General features: G+C 41.5%; 1 protein-coding gene across 1 annotated transcript in view; it reads right to left on the bottom strand.

Moving 5' to 3' along the window:
• RP1L1 (RP1 like 1) overlaps window positions 1–20,606 on the bottom strand; it is a 464,711-nt gene that overhangs the window by 131,084 nt on the left and 313,021 nt on the right. The window contains exon 3 of the mRNA XM_044063550.1: window positions 424–458. Coding sequence (XP_043919485.1) covers window positions 424–458 — 35 coding nt within the window. The remainder of the gene's footprint in view (window positions 1–423; window positions 459–20,606) is intronic.

Genomic DNA, 20,606 nt, shown 5'->3' with positions numbered 1-20,606 from the left:
CTTTCCTGCAGCATAAGAGAGAAAGAGCTGGTCTGACTTTCTGAGTTGTTTTGTCCTGTCTAGATAATACCGTAGTTGGCGATGAACATCTAATGAATGTAATTTCTGTTCAGCCCTGTTGGAATAGTCTGGGAAGAAGACAGGCAAGTCAATGGAGTGGTTTAGATTTGCTTCAGAGGACACTTTCGGTAGGAAGGAAGGGTTTGTTCTGAGAGTTACCCTGTCTTTGTGAAAGACCAAATAAGGGGGACGGACAGACAAGGCTTGAAGTTCCGATACCTTTCTGGCAGATGTTATGGCTACTAAAAACAGAGTTTTCCAAGAAAGAAGCTTGAGGGAGCAAGAAGCTGCAGGTTCAAAAGGAGGCAGAATCAATGAGGTTATAACTAAATTCAAATCCCATTGTGGGAGCAGATCCTTAACTGGAGGTCTAAGCAAAAAGATGCCCTTGAGGAAGGCTTTACAGAGTTTGTGGGACATAATATTTGCTTCTGAGAGCCCAACATGAAAATTAGCAATGGCCACTAATTGTACCCTGATAGTGGCCGACGATGACCCCGAATGAAAAAGCTCCGCCAGAAAGTCTAGAACCTTATAAATGGGTGCATGGAAAGGATCTAAGGACGTAGCTTGTGCCCAGTGTGAAAAACGCTTCCATTTACTCGCATACTTCTTCCTAGTATTGGACTTATGGGAAGCCAGAATGATATCACGAACAGGAGGAGAAATAAGGGGAAGCCTGGCTATGGCTGGAAGTGGAGCAACCAAGCTGTGAGGTTGATGGAATAAAGAGACTGAAGCAGCTTGCCCGTGAGATGGGTCAACAGATCCAGAAGGGGTTCCAGATGCCAAGGCTGTTCCAGTAGGTAACTGTGCAGGAATGGAAACCATACTTGTCGAGGCCAAAACGGAGCAATGAGGATCATTTTGGATCTCAATGCGGTTGCTTTCTGAATTAATTGCGGGATCAATGGTAAGGGTGGAAAGGCATATAGAAGACCCTGAGGCCAATCGTGAACAAGAGCGTTTCTGGGGGGATGATCTGGTAGAGGAAAGAGTGTGAAGAAGTCGAGGCACTTGCTGTTTTGAGGAGTTGCGAAAAGATCGTAGCAAGGCTGGCCCCACCTCTGAAATATTCTGTCTGCTACCGCTTGATTTAGAGACCACTCGTGAGGCATGAGGATAGTTCTGCTCAATCTGTCCGCTATGACGTTGGACTTCCTGGGGATGTGCATTGCTATCAGAAACCATTGAGAGGAAATCGCCCATTGCCAAAGTCTGAATGCTTCTCAACATAGGGGGTAGTACTTTGTTCCGCCCTGCTTGTTTATGTACCACACCACAGACATATTGTCCATTTGAATTGCTATAGTCCCTGTGGGAAGAGAGCTCTGAAGGACTTGCAACGTCAAAAGCACCGCCCTCATCTCCAGGACATTTATGTGCAGGTGGCGTTCTGATTGTTGCCATGTGCCCTGGACCGTCCTGCCCTGATAATGCCCCCCCCACCCGATCAGGGAGGCATCCGTTGTCACCGTGGCAACTGGAGGGGGGGGCAAAGGGTCTGCCCTGAAAAAGCTGAGGGGAAACCATCCACCAGGAGAGATGATTCTTGCATGATGGGGTTATCAAGATGTTGTGAGTCATTGGGAGCTGTTGAAAGGACCACTGAGAAAACAGCATCCACTGGAGGAGCCTCATGTGGAAGCAGGCTAATGGGAGTAGAAGAATCGCCACTGCCATGAGGCCTAATGCTTTCAATACTAACTTGACTTGAACTCTGTTGGGCTGAAACAGGGACTGAACATTCCGCCTTATGTCTGTCACTCTCTGAGGTGGTAATGTTGCAGACATTTCTGTGGTGTTTAATACGGTGCCTATAAAGTTTATACGTTGACAATTTATAGAAATACCTAGATTGTTGCAAAGTTGAATAGTGTAATCCCTGGCCATTATAAGATGCTGCTTGGTGGTAGCGGAAATGAGCCAGTCGTCTAGATATGGAAACACCTTTTTGTCTCAGGTGAGCCATGACCACTGCCAAGCATTTGGTGAACACCCGGGGGGCTGTGGTGAGACCAAAGGACAGGGTTCTGAATTGATAATGACTGGCTCCCAGCCGGAAGCGGAGAAACCTCCTGGAGCGCCTGTGTATCTTTATATGATAGTACGCGTCCTGGAGGTCTAACGAGCACATCCAGTTGTCTCTGCCTAAAAAGGGTAGAATGGACTGCAGTGTTACCATCTGAAATTTTGTCTTTTGTACAGAGTTGTTCAATCTGCTGAGGTCCAAAATGGGTCTCCAGTCTCCAGTCTTTTCTGGTACCAAAAAGAATCTGGAGTAGATTCCAGATCCTAGCTGATCTGCTGGGACTGCCTGGATGACACTTTTTTTCTAACAGCTTTTTTATTTCTAGCTGTGCCTGACCCCTTTGTGCGGGTGGTACATCTGGTAGGGGTCTTGGCGATTGTACCGGAGGGGAAGTGAAGGGAATTTTGTAACCGTTGGATATGATCTTCTGCACCCATGTGTCTTGGGAGAGGGATTGCCAGGCCTCCGGGTACAGAGATAATCTTCTCCCAACTGCCTCCGAAGGTGGACAGTCGGGCAGCTTCTCAGGGATGCTGAAAGGGTTGGTCAGGGAAGGATTCCCTGGAACCCTGGTTCTGTGGACCCCCTCTGCCCCTGGGATGGCATCTGTTATTATTCCCCCCTCTGCCTCTGGGGGGAAATTCACCACATGCAGCAGGTGCGACTCCCTGTGGTTTGCAGAACCACATCTTTCCACCCCTCTGTCCCTTAGGATAAGGTCTAGAAGGTGTGGAAAAATGGACTCCCATGGCAGAGAGAGTCTTACCATCTTGCTCGCATCTGGTGAGGGTATTCTTCACCTGAGGTCCAAACAATTCTGAACCATCAAAGGGGGTGTTGGTGAAGGACGCCTTAAAGGGATCGGCAAAGTTACAGAGTCGCATCCAAGCGTGACGTCTCAACGCAACACCTGTGCCAGCGGCCCTACTCGCTCCATCGGCTGTGTAAGAGATAAGCCGCATGGAGGAGTTAACAATGGAGTTCAGGGTGGCCAGCTGGGAGTTTATCTTGTCCTGATACCCCGCAGCAGAAGGATCCTGTAACGTTTCACCCAGTTCTTTGAGCAAGTCTCTCTGAAGGCGGGTGAAATGACATAAATAGTTCAGCGATCGCATAGTAAAGGTCACTGAAGCAAATGTCCGCTTGCTGTACCTGTCCATGGTCCCGGACTCTTTGTTAGGAGGATGAACAGGTACAGAAGGATCAGCCAATTCCTTCTTAGTGGCTGCTGCTACCACCATAGCATCAACTGAAACACCTTTGGTGAGAAAGGATTTGTCCTCTGGTGCAGAAATAAATTTAGAGGGCCTCCTAGGGGTAGGTTCCATTGAATCAGGAGCTGCCCATGCCTTTCTAGCCACTACCTCCATTAGTGGGTTGAAAGGGGGAGACACCCAGGAGGTGGAAGGGCGAGATCCAAAAGCATCAAGGTAAACCGACTCGTCCTCAGAAGGTTTGAGAGTGGACCAATTTCCCCTCTGTTTTAGGATCTCTAGGATGTCTGAAAAAGAGACATCCTCAGAGGGGTATCTGGGGGAACCCTCTGACTCATCCAAGTCAGTGTCCAACGTGACAGACTCGGGGGAGTCTATGTGCTTCCTCTTGCACTTTCTTTTCCTATGGGGTTCCCCTGAAACTTCAGGGGAGCCCTCGGAAGAGGAGGAGACACCCAAAGTGGGTACCCTATGCTTTGGATCTCTGCTATCAGATGTAGGAGGATGGCCAGAGACCGTAACAGGCACTGTAGAGGGAGGAGCTGCAGAACTTAACCTTGGAGTGGACACTGGGTCCAGCACACTCCTCATCACCTCAAAGGCTCCCCTATCAGGTACCAAAGGTAGTCCTGGCTCCGAAGAGACCCGAACCGCCCCCGGCACCGACAGAGAAGGCTCCGAGAATGATGTTGGGGCCAAACTAATCAGAGCCGAAGCTCCGAGAGGGAGAGCGGGGTCGGACAAGGGTCCGATGCCACTCGCCCCCTCGGAGCCGACAATGGAGTCTCGGTGCCCGGACCTCTCCACGGACGGAACCAATGAAGAGGTCGGAGTCAATGACACCGGAGCCGAAGGTGGGAGTATCGGCTCCGACGTGGGCAAGGTTACGGTTCCGACAAACTCCGGCTCCAAACTCGAGAGGTGAGTCGGAGGAGGAATCGATAGCGATACCGAAGGAGCCACAGTCTGGTGAGATGGGCTCTGGAGCATTTGGGCTAGTGCCTGAGATTTTATGAGCCTACTGACCACCCTCTCGATGTTGTGGTCGGAAAACCTGGATGACCTACATGAGTGAGTCCTATGACTCCGCTCTGATAGGAGAGGGGATCTCGGAGCCGATCGGATGGATTCTAGTGAGGGGGATCTTGAGCGCTTCCGCACTGGGGTCGGCTCCGATGCTGGTTTCGGAGCGGATACCACTTTGCCCGCCTCAGATCCGATTGGAACCAATGTCGGAGCCATCTCGATAATGCTAGCCCTCGACTCAGAAGCTGGAGCCGAGGGTTTGGCGGTTTTTGAAGACTTCCCCGAGCCAGACTTTGACAGGGAGTCATCGGGCTTTAACAAGCCCCTTAAGATGAGCTTGTTACGCCTCTCCTGCAGGACTCTTGAACTAAACCCGTGACAGATGGAACAAGAGTCCTGCAGGTGTAAAGGCCCTAAGCAATTGACACAAGAAGTGTGACCGTCTGTCAGAGACAATTTCTGACAGCACGAGTCACACTTCTTGAATCCCGAGACCTTAGTGTCTTTGGACATAGTCCTAACAACAGTAAACACAGTCAGTCCACACACACACTCAACTTAAAATTAGAAAAGTTAAGGGAACTGACTAAACCCACACACAGACACTGTAAGGGATGGGGAAAACTAAGGTAAAGCCCGTAGGCCCAAAGATAAAAATTAACTAAAAGGGATGTATGAATAAAACAATTAGTTGGGACCTAACCAAGGGTAACTAACTGGAAAAACTACCTGAAAATTAGTTTAATAGAAGAGTTCTCTTTACTGACCTGAGCCGGTAAAAAAAAGACAACCTTGCAGCGAAGCAACAAACGAGATCTGGGGAGTTAGCGCATGGTATTGTGGGTTATAGGGCTGCCTCGAGCCGGTAAAAATAGCTCTCGAGCTATACCTGAGTTGGAGCCGAGGATCGGCTCTGAACCCATCCAGCAAGAATGAAGGCAAGAATGACAACTTAACATCAACAGTTATACAGAATATTTATAATTTATTATAGTAATAAAGTAGCAGACAGTATACTAAGATCTAAGCCAACATGGGAATGGAGAAAGGAGATTCAACCAATAGAGGTGATTGCAATTAGGGGTACAGAGAATAGACAAGAGTGGCTGGAATTTGCTGGAGGAAGCTGGCAAAGGAACCAAGATATTGGGAACAAATAATTAGAGAGGGAAAGGTTATAGAATGGGAAGCGGCCAAGAAGACATTTAGATTGCAGGCTAGTGATTGCCTTCTCTATTAGAGACTGATATCAGAGTATAGATAAAGAAAAAAGGATAGGGAAATCCTAAAGGAAAGACCTGCATGGGTTGAGTTTTTAAATGAATATAGAATGGAAGCTGTTTTTAAAGAAGGGATAATTAGGAGGGCATATAAAATGTTGCTAGATAACTACAGGAATCAATCAGAGGAGGTCAAAAAGATTGGGAAGAGGCATTAGATAAGCAATTCACAAAGAAGCAATGTAGGACACACACACACACACACACACACACACACATATATATATATATATATATATATATATATATATATATATATATATATATATATATATAAATGGCTTGCAAATATGCAACAAAATCTACAAGATTTAATATTTTTACCTGTAAATGTAACAAACATCCTGCTGCTCTCTCATTGGAGCTTCCTGAGGCAAACCAGGTACAGACTGCCCCCGAGATGGTAAGATGGTAGGGACCACACCCAAAACAGTGGGAGTTGGGACAGAGTCCGAGGACAAGATGGTCAAGTGTCTCAGAGAACCCTCTCCACCATTTCAAAGGCCATAGGAGAACGGACCTTCTGAGCAGTACCAATAGGAGCCGATCCCCTCTGACCTGACAGGGGAATCAGAGCCAAGACTCCAAAAGTTGAGATACCAAAGGGGATACTGGGAACCAGTCAGATTCGACAAACTCAAGGCAATGGTGGGCATCGAGGTACAAGGTACAATCGGCACCAACACCTCCACCCCGAGTGTCCTTGGATTTAGGGGCTCCAAAATGGAAGGCCGATTGGAGTAGGAGTGATTGGCATAAAGAAAGGTTGTGAGCTCCCCTTGCAGATGGAGATGGGGCAGGCAAGACCCCCATCTGAATTTGGGTGCAGATAAACCTCCGTATCATCATATCCATCTCCGCTTCACTTGGGCTCTGAGTGGAGCAGTAGGATGACGCCACTGACACATATCTGCAGTGCTGGTGAGGGGACACCCATATGGGTGACCGGATCCTTGACTCTTCTGGCTCCGGGGAGAACCTCAGAGAATGGAGCTGAGGAGATCTAGGCCTAGAAATAGGCATAGTCTTCAGTGGTGGTCCATTCACCAAGGCCAACGTTCGTAAAATAACCCAATAACATTTTGAAAAACATACATTTACTTGAATACAAGTTAAAATTCGTTGTGATAACTTTTAAAAACCAAAAATGTGTAAAATGAATTTCTACAATGCTATTAAATGGAAATAGGAATCAATACAACATCCCCACCTACTGGCCAAAAAATGTGAATATCATAACTGAACATTAAATAACCAAATATTAAATCCAATGTCAAAATGCTTAAAATGTATATATATATATATATATATATATATATATATATATGTATATATATATATATATATATATATATATATGTATATATGTATATATATATATATATATATATATATATATATATATATATATATATATATATATATATATATATATACATGCATATGTAGCAAAATACAGTAATAGTAAATACATGTTACAGTTTAGCAGCCCTTAACTTTAAAAGTGGGGCAATGCTAATATTTTCATTTAGACCTGGTGTCGTTCCTGCATCAAGGGTAACCTGCCAGTAAAGTTCCCTGTATTCCAACAGGTTTTCCCAATGCCCACCCCTTTGATCAACTTGCACTTGTTCGAGAACAAAAAAAGTGTATTTTGCCTGTTGACAACACAAAGTATGTTTAAAAAGTAAATTTTTATCATTTTTTGTCTTAGTCTCATAAATATGTTCATAGATACATCTTTTTATCTTTCGCTCCATCTTGCCAATGTAAAATGAACCACAGGGAGAGCATATGGCCAAATAAGCAACTCTTTCACTATTACAATTAAAGTATGAATGGCCAAAAATCTTCCTGTCTCTACTGGGTACATAGACCCATTCACATTGTGCAATGTACTGACATTGGGAACACGTCCAACACCAGTAAGTTCCTTTACATTTACCACTTACAATCCCTTTTTTTCCTTGTTCCTCAAGCAGGTTTTTTAAATTCCTCCCCTTCTTAAAAATAAATTTCAGAGGCAAGTTTTTGTCCAAAGGTAGGTCAGTGAACTCCAAAAAATTACTCCATTCATTTCTCACTATATTATTACAGTGAAGAAAGTCAGTGTTGTAGTCAGTAATAAGAGCCCTATTAATTTCAACATCGTCCTTTGTTTCATGAATGACCTGTTATAATCACTAAGAATCTCCAACCCTAACACAGGGCAAGATTTGTTGGCTCTGTTAGAGGAAACGTCAACTCTAATTTCATGTAGGAAATCAACTGGGTACCCCCTTTCCCTAAAAAGACGATCAAGAAAGTCACATTCAATTTCAAAATCGTTGTCTAAGGAAGTCATCCTACTGGCTCGGATGTATTGCCCTCTCACCTAACTCCTTTTTTGAAACATGGGATGGGAACTATTAAAATGTAAAAAGGAGTTCGAATAGGTACTTTTTCGAAAAACCTTTGATTTAATATTCCCATTTTCCATTTTTTCAAGTGATACATTCAAAAATTGTAGGATGTTCTTGAAAACATTTCTTGTAAAATGCAAAAAGTTAGTGGTAGATTCAATGTATGATAAAAAATCATGCAACTTGTAATCAGACCCCACCCAAAAAACACAAATATCGTCCAAAAATCTAAAATATTGCAACCAATGGTTCTTGAATTCAGATTCCAGTATAAATTATTTTTCCCACCACGCTAAAACTATATTGTCATATGTGAGGGCACAATTGGCCCCCATCGCAACGCCCTTAATTTGGTGGAAGAATTCTCCCCCAGAAAATATGAACTTGTTAAACAGAACCAATTCCATCAAATAAAGAACTAGGTATAAATCAGTGGTGGAGACCTTACATTTTTCCACCAGTGAGGTTTCCAACCACTGAAGCCCAATGTGGCGGGGGATGACAGTAAATAAATCTTTAATGTCAATAGTGACAAAAGTCACTTGTTCATAATTTACATCAGGGTCCACCGCCTTTAAAAATTCCCAAGAATCTTTAAGTATCTGGGAACTAGTACCCCACATTTTTTTTAGTTTCACATCAAGAAACCTAGCAAGTGGTGAAGTTTTGGAACCATCGGCTGAGACAATTGGTCTAAGGGGTGGGTCATTTAAATCTTTATGAACTTTGGGTATGCCAAATATTGTAGGGGTCTTAGGTCAAACATTTGTCAGATAATTAAAATCATTTAAATCAATCAACTTTTCAAAAAGTAAGTCATTTAATTTTTGGTTTTTAAAAGTTATCACAATGAATTTTAACTTGTATTCAGGTAAATGTATGTTTTTCAAAATGTTATTGTGTTATTTTACGAATGTTGGCCTTGGTGAATGGACTTTTCAAACACAAACTGTTTTTAATTAATGTTTTAATCAATTCTGGAATTATGTAATTGAAGAGGGTGTTTGATTGGTGTACCGTTTTACCCTATAGGTATATAAGATGAATGGTTTTAATTAATGTATTTCTGATGAAGTCTATGGTTTTATGGACGAAAACGTGTGGTATCTGCAGCATTAAATAAAGAGCTTTGTACACTAATTTTGCTGGGTGCGATCTCCGCTTCTTTCGCCTTGTTATCTGGTTACTGGTTGCTTTTGGCAGAATTACTCCAGGTTGTTTTATTACTAGTTTTGCATATAAATAGTTCTTACTCATGGCTAAATCTTCATGCACAGATGTTAATACTTTTAGCCAGAAGTTTGGTAATCCATCTGGGCCTGGAGTTTTCCAATTAGAGCCTTTTCTTAACTTTGTTTCAATCTCTCTGGCCATTACATTCATCCAAGTTCATATCCTGTACTTCTTATTCTTTCTTTTACTTCTTATATCCATTTAGCATGTTTGTTATGTTCCACAGGATCTTCATAAATATTTCTCCAAAATGTATCTAGTTCTTTTTTTTTTTTTTTTTGGTGGTCTAAATCTTTTTACCTCATTTCACAATTCTCTATAAAACTTTTTGTTCATCAATAAATTGCTTATTTTGTACTTTTCCTTTATATTTACCTGTGTTTTCTTCTAAGTTTTTCTGCCTGTGCTGATATTTTTAGTTTATTATTTGCGGTACTGCATGATAAATCCTGATCCATTATAATACTGTGCATTGCTTTTATCACGTCTATGTTTCTGAGTATTTTTGTTGAGCTGTTCCCTCTTCTATACTCTTCTAACAGGTAACTTCTTGTCTTAATTGCTTTATAGTTTTTTCTATTCGATACTTCCATGACAGCATTCACTGCGGTGGTGGTGCTGCGGTAGCGTTGTCGCCTCACAGTTAGACGTTGCCCGTTCGATTCTCAGTTAGAGCGTCTTCTGTGTGGCGACATGCGTGAATGGGCATTCCTTCGTTGAAGGTTGTGCGTTAGGCCCAGCAAGCCAGCACGTAAAAATCTACTGCCAATCATTAGCGGACTGGAGTTCCGCTGTGGCGAACCCTAACCGGGAAAAGCCGAAAGACACAAACAAACAAACTTCCATGACAGCATTCAATTTCTCCCCGTCCGTTCCCTTACTACCCTGGGTTTCTGTGGTAGGACTTTAACTGTTATTAATTTGGCTGCACAGTAATGTATCCTATTTAGTTCTGTTATATCACATGAATCTCTATGGACAGTCCTAATTACTGTGTTCATTTGTTTTATCAAAGACAAAACCGCTCCAACGTCAAGTACAGAACTTTATTAAAGCAAAGTTTTCTGGTAATAACCCTTTCTCAATGCTAATACCATTACACAAAATAATTACTATTTAAATAAGAGCAAACACGTATCACATGACCACAGTCAGCATATTATATGACACTACTTCTTAAAATTCCTTAAAACACATTAAATATTCTGTTGTTGTATTCTTACTAAAACATGTTTAACATATTATTGAGACCAGGATCAGATTCTGCATACAGTCTAATAATCTATTCATATTCTTTATTTCCAAGATAGTTATTTTAATCACCCCCTCTGGTCCCTTTCACTGCTGTATCTATTCCCTTAAATTTAAAACAGTGGTCCTCACCCTTACTTATAATACGTCTACTTAAAGCATTTTTATAATTTTTCCTTCTTATATCTGACTTATGCTCAATAATACATTCTCTCAGCCTTCTAGTGGTTTTCCCTACATAAAATGAAAAACATTTAACGCATGTAACAAGGTAAACCACATAGCTGATATTACAGCTGGCTGAGATAAAAAATAAATATTGCCTATTAGTCATAGGGTGGGTAAACACACAATAGTTACCCACTAAAATGTTGTTACAGCAACTACAATTCATACACTTAAAAGTTCTTTGTTTCATAACTATTTGTTGCTTAATAGGTGCTTTAAAGTCCTTGTAGCACAACTTTCATTTTAAGTTTCTAATACTTCTATAAGAAAAATAAGGTTGTTCACTCAGAATAGTCTGCAACTCAGGTAACACGAATAGAATAGTCCAATTTCTTTGTATAATTATTTTAAGGTCAAAAGTCCTCACATTAAAATAGTTACATATCTAAGTGTGTTACCTTGAATACAAGAAAATCTGTTGTACCATTTAAATAAGAAATATATTCATATAATTCATCCAAACTCCCCTTCCATACAAAAAACAGTCATCTACTAACCTTTGATAAAATTCAGCCTTCTTGTTCAAAACATGTCTATCACTATATATAAACTTATTTTCCCATTGATAAAGTACCAAACTGGCATATGTGTTGGCCACTGACATTCCCATGGCCACCCCCACCTGCTGTATATATGGCTCATTATCAAAAAGGAACACATTTTTTGTTAAACCTAAGTCAAACAGTAAACATATATCCTCTATTTCATTTGTAGACATAGATATTTCATTATTTAGAAATGGCTTCAAGCCCATATTCATTCGGGATTACCATAAACAGTGAGGTAATGTCCATTGTTACAAACAAATAGTATCTCCTTCTGAGCTTCTTTTAACATGCCATTCCTTTAATTTTCTCAAAAAATCAGAAGTGTCTTTAACTACACTAGGACACAATTGCAAAAACAGACCTAACCTCTTCTGCCAATATACAGATATCAGCTCTGTTGCCCAACCCCTCCCTGAGACAATAGGTCTCAGCGGTGGGTTGGTGAGCAATTTATGGATCTTAGGTATACCATATATCTGAGGAATTCTAGGACACGGTACCATGAAGTAATTAAATAATTCAATGTTGATGTCACCACTCAGTTGCAAATCATATATAGCCATATTCACATCACTAATACATTTTTTAACATCAGGAAAAGTAATTTTCTTAAAAGTACATTCATCATCTAACAGCAACCTCAATGAGGCCATATACTCAACTCGATTCATGATTACAGTGGCCCCACCCTTATCTGCTTGTTTAATGATGACACTAATATCACTTTCTAAACTTTTCATGGCTTCATACTCATTATACTTTAGGTTATAATACTTCTTTTTAACATCCCTGGCATATAAATGCCTAATTTCATTTTCACAAACATTATGGAATGCTGTCAAAACTGTATTACTAATTTGTATAAATGTACTCCGTTTTCTACAATTCATAATATCAGTTTGAGCATCATTTTTAAATAACTTCAAATTCAAAGTTTTTACAAATAATTTTACAAAACTAAATACAGACAACATGAGGTTCAACCAGCAGTTAGATGAGATGGCTAATGAGTTCATAAATAGTGGATATAATCAGGCAGAAATTCTTAGAGTTAGCGAAGGGATAAAGATGGACAGAGGAACTTCCCTGAAGCCTATATTCTTGATGAGGGCAGAAGAAGTGGTACAAAAGAAAGTTCGGTCTAGTAAAATTAGATCTGTAACTACTTTTAATGTGAGGACTTTTGACCTTAAAAGAATTATACAAAAAATTGGACTGTTCTATTAGTGTTAACTGAGTTGCAGACTATTCTGAGTAATAAACCTTATTTTTCTTCTAGAAATATTAGAAACTTAAAAAGAAGGCTGTGCTACAAGGACTTTAAAGCCTCTATTCGTATCAATCTGCAATCTTCCCTCAAGTCAAAGCTTTCCTCCTGCTACTATAAAATTTCAAAATTTGCAACTGGCCATAGATCCAATACCCATCACTGTATTTCCCTACATCAGCTGAACTGGCTAGAACTACCCAACTATCTTACCTACATCCAACTTATCCAAGTGAACAAACTTATTTTTCACCCCTCCCTCTGCCCCTCTCTTGCCTCCACCTTCAAAGTTCATCTTCCTGATAGGTGTCTCAGATCTAACTCCCAGAATCTAATAGAACTATATAAACCATCCCATCCACCTGGCAAATACCTCCTATCTTTTTCACTAGCACACCATTGGAATTCTCTTCCACTTTCCATCCATACCACAGACTCTCTGTCTTCAAAACCCTACTCCACTCACACCTAACTTCAAAAAGGGAATGCTCTTGCTCCCATACTTCATAATTTCCTTGTCCATAATTACTCTTCACTAACCACCATATCTGTAAATAGCCTCCTACAGTCTAATAACTTGTAATAATAATGGTAGGAATCATGATATTTGCATAGGAATTGTAATGAAGTTAATTTAGTATAGTAACTAGGATCTCATAATTACAGTCTATTGGCAACTTGTTACTTTGTTTTTAAATTCTCTCTTAATTGTGTAATTTTTTTATTTTGTATTCTTGTGAGTTCTTGCATTTATATTGTATATTTGTATTTTTGTATTCATGTATTTTCTGGAGCTTTTCTCCCCAGGGCTCCATTGAAAATGGGTTCTTCAAGGTCCAACTGGACTATCCTGGCAAACAAACTGCAAATAAACAAAATAAAATAAAATAAAACCTATTAAGCAGTAGTGACATTTTAGTGGGTAACAATAGTGCGTTTACCCACCATGTGACTAATAGACAATATTTATTTCCTATCTCAGCCAGCTGTAATACCTTGCTAAATACGTTAAATGTTTTTCATTTTATGTAGGGAAAACTACTAGAAGGCTGAGAGAATGGATTATTGAGCATAAGTCAGATATAAGAAGGAAAAATTATAAAAATGCTTTAAGTACACATATTATAAGTGAGGGTGAGGACCACTGTTTTAAATTTATGGTAATAAGTAGTGAAAGGAACCAGAAGAGGTGATTTAAATAACTATCTTGAGAATAAAGGGTATGAATGGATTATTAGACTGTATGCAGAATATGAACCTGGTCTCAATAATACTGTAAGTGTTAAGCCTGTTTTATTAAGAATACAACAACAGAAAATGTAATGTGTTTTAAGGAATTTTAAGACGTAGTGTCATGTGATATGCTGGCTGTGGTCATGTGATAGTTGTTTGCTCTTATTTAAATGTGATTATTTTGTGTAACGGTATTAGCATTGATAAAGGGTTGTTACCTGAAAGCTATGCTTTAATAAAGTTCTGTGCTTCATAGGTTCATAGGTTGGTACTAGGCTATCAGCCCTAGGGCCTATACAAGCCTAGCCATAACAATTCCCTGCCTATTTCTTCCCACACTATTTACTTCCCTGGACCCCTGTCTAGCAGGGTGACTGACATGATCCCCAGAGTGAATTTCCTTTCTCCCATCCAATCGTCAAGGTTCCTTTTGAAGAGGGCCAAAGAGGCACTCTGCTTGACACGTATGGGCAATCTATTCCAGAGTCTGGGGAGTCTCTGGGTCAGGAACCTATCCCTCCAGCATGTTTTGTTTATTGTGATGACAAGGTTTAGATCCCTGGAGCGTGTGGCTCTGAGGGATTGGGATTTCTTTAAGTGTAGCATGTCCAACAGCTCTGGGTTTGACATGGCCTTGTATGTTAAGCAGAGATCGCCTCTGAGTAGACGATATGCGACAGAGTATAACTGGAGTTTTTTAAGGCGGTCAGCGTAGGGCATCTGCTTTAGGCCTGTGATTCTTTTAGTGAGGTATTTCTGTGGCCTTTCCAGTTGTTGCAGATGTCTTGAGAGGTACATACCAAATGGGGCATTGTAATGAGGGATGAGTACAGTGGGACAATGACTTCCTTTTATCTGGATGAAAAGTCCTTAGTGATGAGGTGTGCCACACAGAAGGATTTCCTGACTGTTGTGGCAATGTGGTTATCGAAGTTGAGACCACTGTCCACCTGTGTCCCTAAGTCTCTTATCACACTTTTGGTGTTTAGTGTAATGCCACCTATATGGTAATTCATGGATACATGTTTTTTCCCAAAGGGGATAACTATACATTTCTTGGCACTGAGCTTGAGCCCATGGCTCTGGCACCAAGCATCTGTTTCTGTAAGGCCCTTTTGTAGAGTATCCACATCATTTGGGGATTCAATAATGGCTCCCAGTTTGCAGTTATCTGCAAACTTTGTTAGCCAGAGGCCCTTAGTGTTGGCCTGTACTTCAGAGAAGTAGATGCCAAACAAGAGCGGTCCCAGGACTGAACCCTGAGGTATTCCATTTGTCACTTGTCTGGAGTGGGATTTGGAGTCGGCTACTTTTACAGTGTGGGTTCTATCAGTAAGCCAGTTAGCAACCCATTGGGTGACGTAGGGATTAATGCCCAGCTTAGTAAGTTTATCTATGATTCCAGAGTGGGGGGTGGTGTCAAAGACCTTGTCAAGGTCTAGATAGGCTGTGTGGACCACCTTACCCTTGTCAAAGGCTCTGGAGACTGATTCAAAGAAGTCAATCAGGTTCAGGAGACAAGATCGGCCCTTCACGAACCCAAACTGGGTGGGGTCCAGTGTTTGAAGGTTGCCAATGTCTTTGTTTATAAGTTCCATGATAATACGCTCCATGGCCTTGCAGATAAGGCTTGTCAGACTGATGGGACGGTAGTTTCTGGGATCCAAGGTGGAGCCCCCCTTGTGGAGTGGGATAACTGTAGCTCTGCGCCACTCAGTGGGCACGAAACCTGAGGTGAGGCTATGATTAAACAGGACACTTAGGTGAGGTGCCAGTTCATTTTGTAGTTCATGTAGTACACAGCCCGGGATGTCATCTGGTCCCATGGATGCTGCATTCTTAGCTTTGGAGAGTGCATTTTTTTACCTGTGTGGCCGTTATTACCGGAATTTGGCAATCCTCCGGTATTGAGATGGGCCATTTAGAGGGTGAGAGGGGGGTGAAGTTGGCACTGAATCGATCTGCCAGGATATTGGCAATATCCTTGGGATCAGTATATTTAATACCATTCTGTTTTAGCTCAGAGCAGATCTGAGTATTGCCATTTAGATTCTTGACATAGTTATAGAATGCCTTGTGGTTGTCTTTGGAATCTTTGGCAATTTTATTTTCGTAACTAGCTTTGGAGGATTTTATGAGGGAATCTCAGTTTCTTACTGAGGCTGGTGAGGGAGTATTTTGCATCCTGGGATTTTCTTCTTTTCTGCAACAGTTTCTTCCTTTTGTTGTAAAGTTTATTTATGGCAGGGGACCACCAGATTGGCTTCCTTTTTTTGGATGAGAGCATCTTGGTTCTATTTGGGATGGCACGATTCATGCATGTGGATGTGCTCGTATAGTGTAGGATTCAGCAGTTGAACTTTCAGTTCCCGTCTACATGGGTGTCATGAAGTTTGTCACTTCTGACTTGAGTAGCATGAAGTTGGCTTTGGAGAAGTTTTTTATGGAGGTTTCCTTACTGGGTGGTGGGGGTGGGATGTGGATGTTAAGGGTGATTAGCTTATGGTCAGACCTGACTAACAAGGGGGTGACCACAGGTGTGGAGCATCGATTTCCCATGTTGGCAATGACCAGGTCTACGTTTGACGTTGGAGTGGTTTTGTCTTTGAGTTTATTGGTGTCTTTCCAATTACCACAGTATCAGCCTATTTACTAGTTTGTTTGTTTTATCAAACTTCTAACTTTTTGAGTTTTATTGACCTTCTGCAGTCCATTTCTTTCATTGATCTTAATATGTCTATTCACCTCTATTAAATCAATCAACTCTTCTCTTAGATCATTTTCTTCTAAACTGAGGGCACATTCTTTGTTCGCTATTTCCTGTGGGCAATCTATAGAAAGATCTATAGCTTCTTCCTGTGCCACGTTCTCTTCAGTTTCACCCTGTGTCATCCATTGCTCTTTCATATGAGAACTCACTGCCTATTGCGCCACAACATTGGCTACTCTTTTTCCATTTATTAGTCTTGCTTTCACCTTTGCATAAATATTGCATCATATTAAATCTCTTTTTTTCTTTCCCATGTACATATTTCTTCTTCTGATGTCTCCTTATCCTTTTGTTTCTCCTTACTTTGGGGACTAGTTGTTCCACCATGCTGTGATATGACCTGTGTTAGACTTTCTACACTGAATCCTTCACTTCACAAATATTCCATAACTTCAGCTTTTATTTTTTTAACTTCTTCTTGACTAATCTTCTGTTCTGCATTCCCTCTTTGTGATCTGCTCTGTGTAGGTGGCTCCATTTAGAATCAGTTCTGCATGCTGCTGAGTGCTTTTAGGTTTTGGATATCACTAAAGAAAGCCTTGTGGTGGTCCTTCTCCTTGGAGGCTATGTTTACCACAAATTTGGCTTTAATAAACTTTATTTCCCCTTTTAGTTGTTTGTTTAGATTGATGAGAGTGCTTTTATCATGTTGAGTGTAGCATTTCCTAATCTTGGCTATGGCTTTTTGCTTTTGTTGTATAACCTGTTCAGGTTTGGATTCCACCAAATGTATTTGTTTCTTGAATTAGTTCTGTGATTATTTCTGGTAGATACAGTTGTCTCTATGCATTTACTGGCATGATTGTAGGTTTCTTTGAACAATTCCACATAGGCAGCTGTGTTCTCAGGGTTTTGGGGAGCTTGAAATGTTGACAAGTTTTCACTTAGTAGTAGGAGGTTTGCCTGAGAATAGTTCCTAAATGTTATGGGGTTAGGTTAGCCAGGGGCACAGAAATTATTTTTATTACAAAATAGACAACTCTGTGGTCTGACCTTACAACACAATGACTACACTTGAGGCTTACTGCATTCTTACATGTTTGTGAGTATCAGTTCAAGTATGTTTGCTCATCCAGTGGGCATATGGACTATCTGATCCAAGATGTTTGTGTTTATAAAATCCAGGAATCTCTGGGCCTGTCAGTTTTGGTCTGTATAATTATACCAGTTTATAGTGGGGTAGCTGAAGTCACCCATGAATATGGTATTTGGCTAAATGGTGAGAGCCCCCAGTAAGTCCAAGTATGTGTTCTGGGTTTCTTGGGTTATACAGGGTGACCTACTGCTTGCAAGGATATGATATGGGACTTTGCCTGAGGAAATCTGGATGTGGAGATGCTTAAATGCATCATTTTGTTTGACTAGTCTTGAAGTGAATTTGTTGTTGATATAGATTGAGACACTACTGCCTTTGGTCCCTGCCTGTGCAGTATCTGGCCTGAATGTGTGGAAGGCATTATAGCCCTGCACTACCGGGATACACTCCATAACTTTAAACCATGTCTCAGTAACTGCACAGATGTTCACATTCTCCAGGGGTAGGAGAGCCTGGAGGGATTGGAGTTTCTTGTTCGGGCTCCTGACACTGAGCAGTAATACCTTTAGATTTCCTTGAGTTGGTTTTTCTATGTCAGAAGGTTTCAGTATGAGTTTGCCTAAAAGCGGCACTTTGTGGCAGAAAAATGTTTTAGTCGATACTGGAAAGCCTAGATGGGACAGGTGAAGACCATCATTGGCAAGGCAATGTGGTGTGTTGACCATATCCTCCCATGCTGACAAATATTGTACCCCATTGGAATGATTCCAGAAACTAAGCCAATTATTGAAATCAATCATATTTTGTTCATATTGTGCCATCATCTTTAGTGAAGGTAGATTGCTGCTTATAGGTTCATACGTTTGTAGGTAAGTACTAGGCTAGCTGTCCTTGTGGGCTATTTTAAAGCTTAGCCAATTTCCCTTTTTGTGCTCAAATTAACCTATCCCATTTGGTTACAGATTTTCCTTACCCATCCCATGGTCGATAATTAGAAGTTATGTACCTACCATAACGTTCCATGTTAGTTGTCTTCTCTCGCCTTCTTTCTTGCTGGATGGGTTCGGAGCCGATCCTCGGCTCTGACTCGGCACTTGCTTTAGCTTGAGAACTCCTTTTACCAGCTCGAGGCAACCCTATATCCCATGATGCAAGGTGGAACTACCTTAGATCTCGTTTGGTAGCTAACCTACCCTGCTAAGGACTAACCTAACATATTTAGGAAACCCAAGTCCATAATAAAGAGTCCTCTAAAGAAGGCTCAGGAGGAAACAACCTGATAGGAACTCTTCAAGATCTGTCCAGGCCAGGGGGGAAGGAGGGAGGGGGCCCAAGAAAGAAGGCGAGAAGACAACTAACATGGAACGTTATGGTAGGTACATAACTTCTAAATGTTAAGTTGTCAATCTCGCCTTCATTCTTGCTGGATGGGACCGCGTCCCTAGCACCTGTATCCCGGGTGGCTCAATGGAACAGACTCTTGAGAACTGTGGAACCAAAACTGGCCCTGTCTCTGGAGGCCAAGTCTAATTTGTAATGAGAGACAAAGGTATGAGGAGTGGCCCAAGTAGCTGCTGCACAAATGGTATCAATAGGTAGTCTATCCTGAAAAGCTGCAGAAGTGGATGGACTCCTGGTTGAGTGTGCTTTCGGTTTAGAAGATAGTTGCTTGCCTCTGAGAGAGTACACATAGGAAATGGTGGAAGACAACCATCTGGATAAGGTCACTTTAGACACTGGGAGACCTATCCTGTTTTCTGCATAGGAGACAAATAATTGGTCCGATTTCCTGAATTGTTTCGTTCTATGCAAATAGTACCTGAGCTGACGATGGACATCCAAAAAATGAAGCTTTTGTTCAGCTCTGTCAGAATAGTTTGGGAAAAAGACTGGTAGATCTATGGATTAATTAATATTGGTTTGAGACACAACTTTGGGGAGAAAGGACGGGTTCGTTCTTAAGGATACCCTGTCCTTATGAAAAACCAAGTAAGGGGAACGGATGCAGAGAGCTTGAATCTCGGAAACCCTTCTTGCTGAAGTGACAGCCAGTAAAAATATAGTTTTCCAGGTCAATAATTTCAAAGAACATGAAGCAGACGGTTTGAAGGGAGGTAACATCAAGGATGCCAACATTAAATTTAGATCCCATTGCGGAGGAGGATGCTTTATCGGCAGCTTTAGGAGAAAAACTCCTCTCAGAAAGGCCTTGCATAATCTATGAGACATATTGTTATTATCATGCAAGCCAACATGATACTTGGAAATAGCAGCCAGTTGAACTTTAACTGTAGATGAAGAAGATCCTGACTGAAAAACCTCAGCCAGGAAATCTAAAACTGAATGCACAGGAGCAGTAAAGGGATCAATATTCCTGGAATTTGCCCAAATAGAAAAACGTCGCCACTTGCTAGCATAAACAGTTCTGGTGGATGACTTTAAGGAAGACACTAAGATGTCTCTGACTGAATCAGAGATCATCGGAAGCCTGGCTAGGGAAGGAAGTGGAGCAACCAAGCAGTGAGGTTGAGAGAATGAATGGCCCGGTGCTGCTGACCCAACTGGTGGATCAAGAGATCCGGAACTGGGTCCAGATGCCAGGGCTGCACCAGGAGGTGATGATGCAGAGACGGAAACCAAATTTGTTGAGGCCAGTAAGGGGCAATGAGAATCAACTTGGCCCTCAAAACGGTGGCTTTCTGAATGACTTGTGGAATCAAGGGAAAGGGAGGAAAAGCGTACAGAAGTCCCTGGGGCCAATCCTGGGTTAGAGAGTCTCTCAGGGGTTGGCCTGGTAGGGGAAAGAGGGTGAAAAAATCGGGGCACTTGTTGTTTTGGGGTGTAGCAAAAAGATCGCAACAAGGTGTGCCCCACTTCAGAAAAATCTGATCCACTACAGATTGACTGAGAGACCACTCATGAGGCATGAGAATGGATCTGCTCAGCCTGTCCGCCAAGAGGTTGGACCTGCCGGGGATGTGCGTTGCTATCAGAAACCGATGAGAGGAGATTGCCCATTGCCAAAG

This window comes from Protopterus annectens, chromosome 2.part1 (genome assembly GCF_019279795.1).
Source record: "Protopterus annectens isolate FY-2018-M chromosome 2.part1, PAN1.0, whole genome shotgun sequence".
NCBI lineage: Eukaryota > Metazoa > Chordata > Ceratodontiformes > Protopteridae > Protopterus > Protopterus annectens.
Note: the sequence above shows the minus strand (reverse complement) of the source record. Positions and strands in the feature narration are given on the sequence as shown.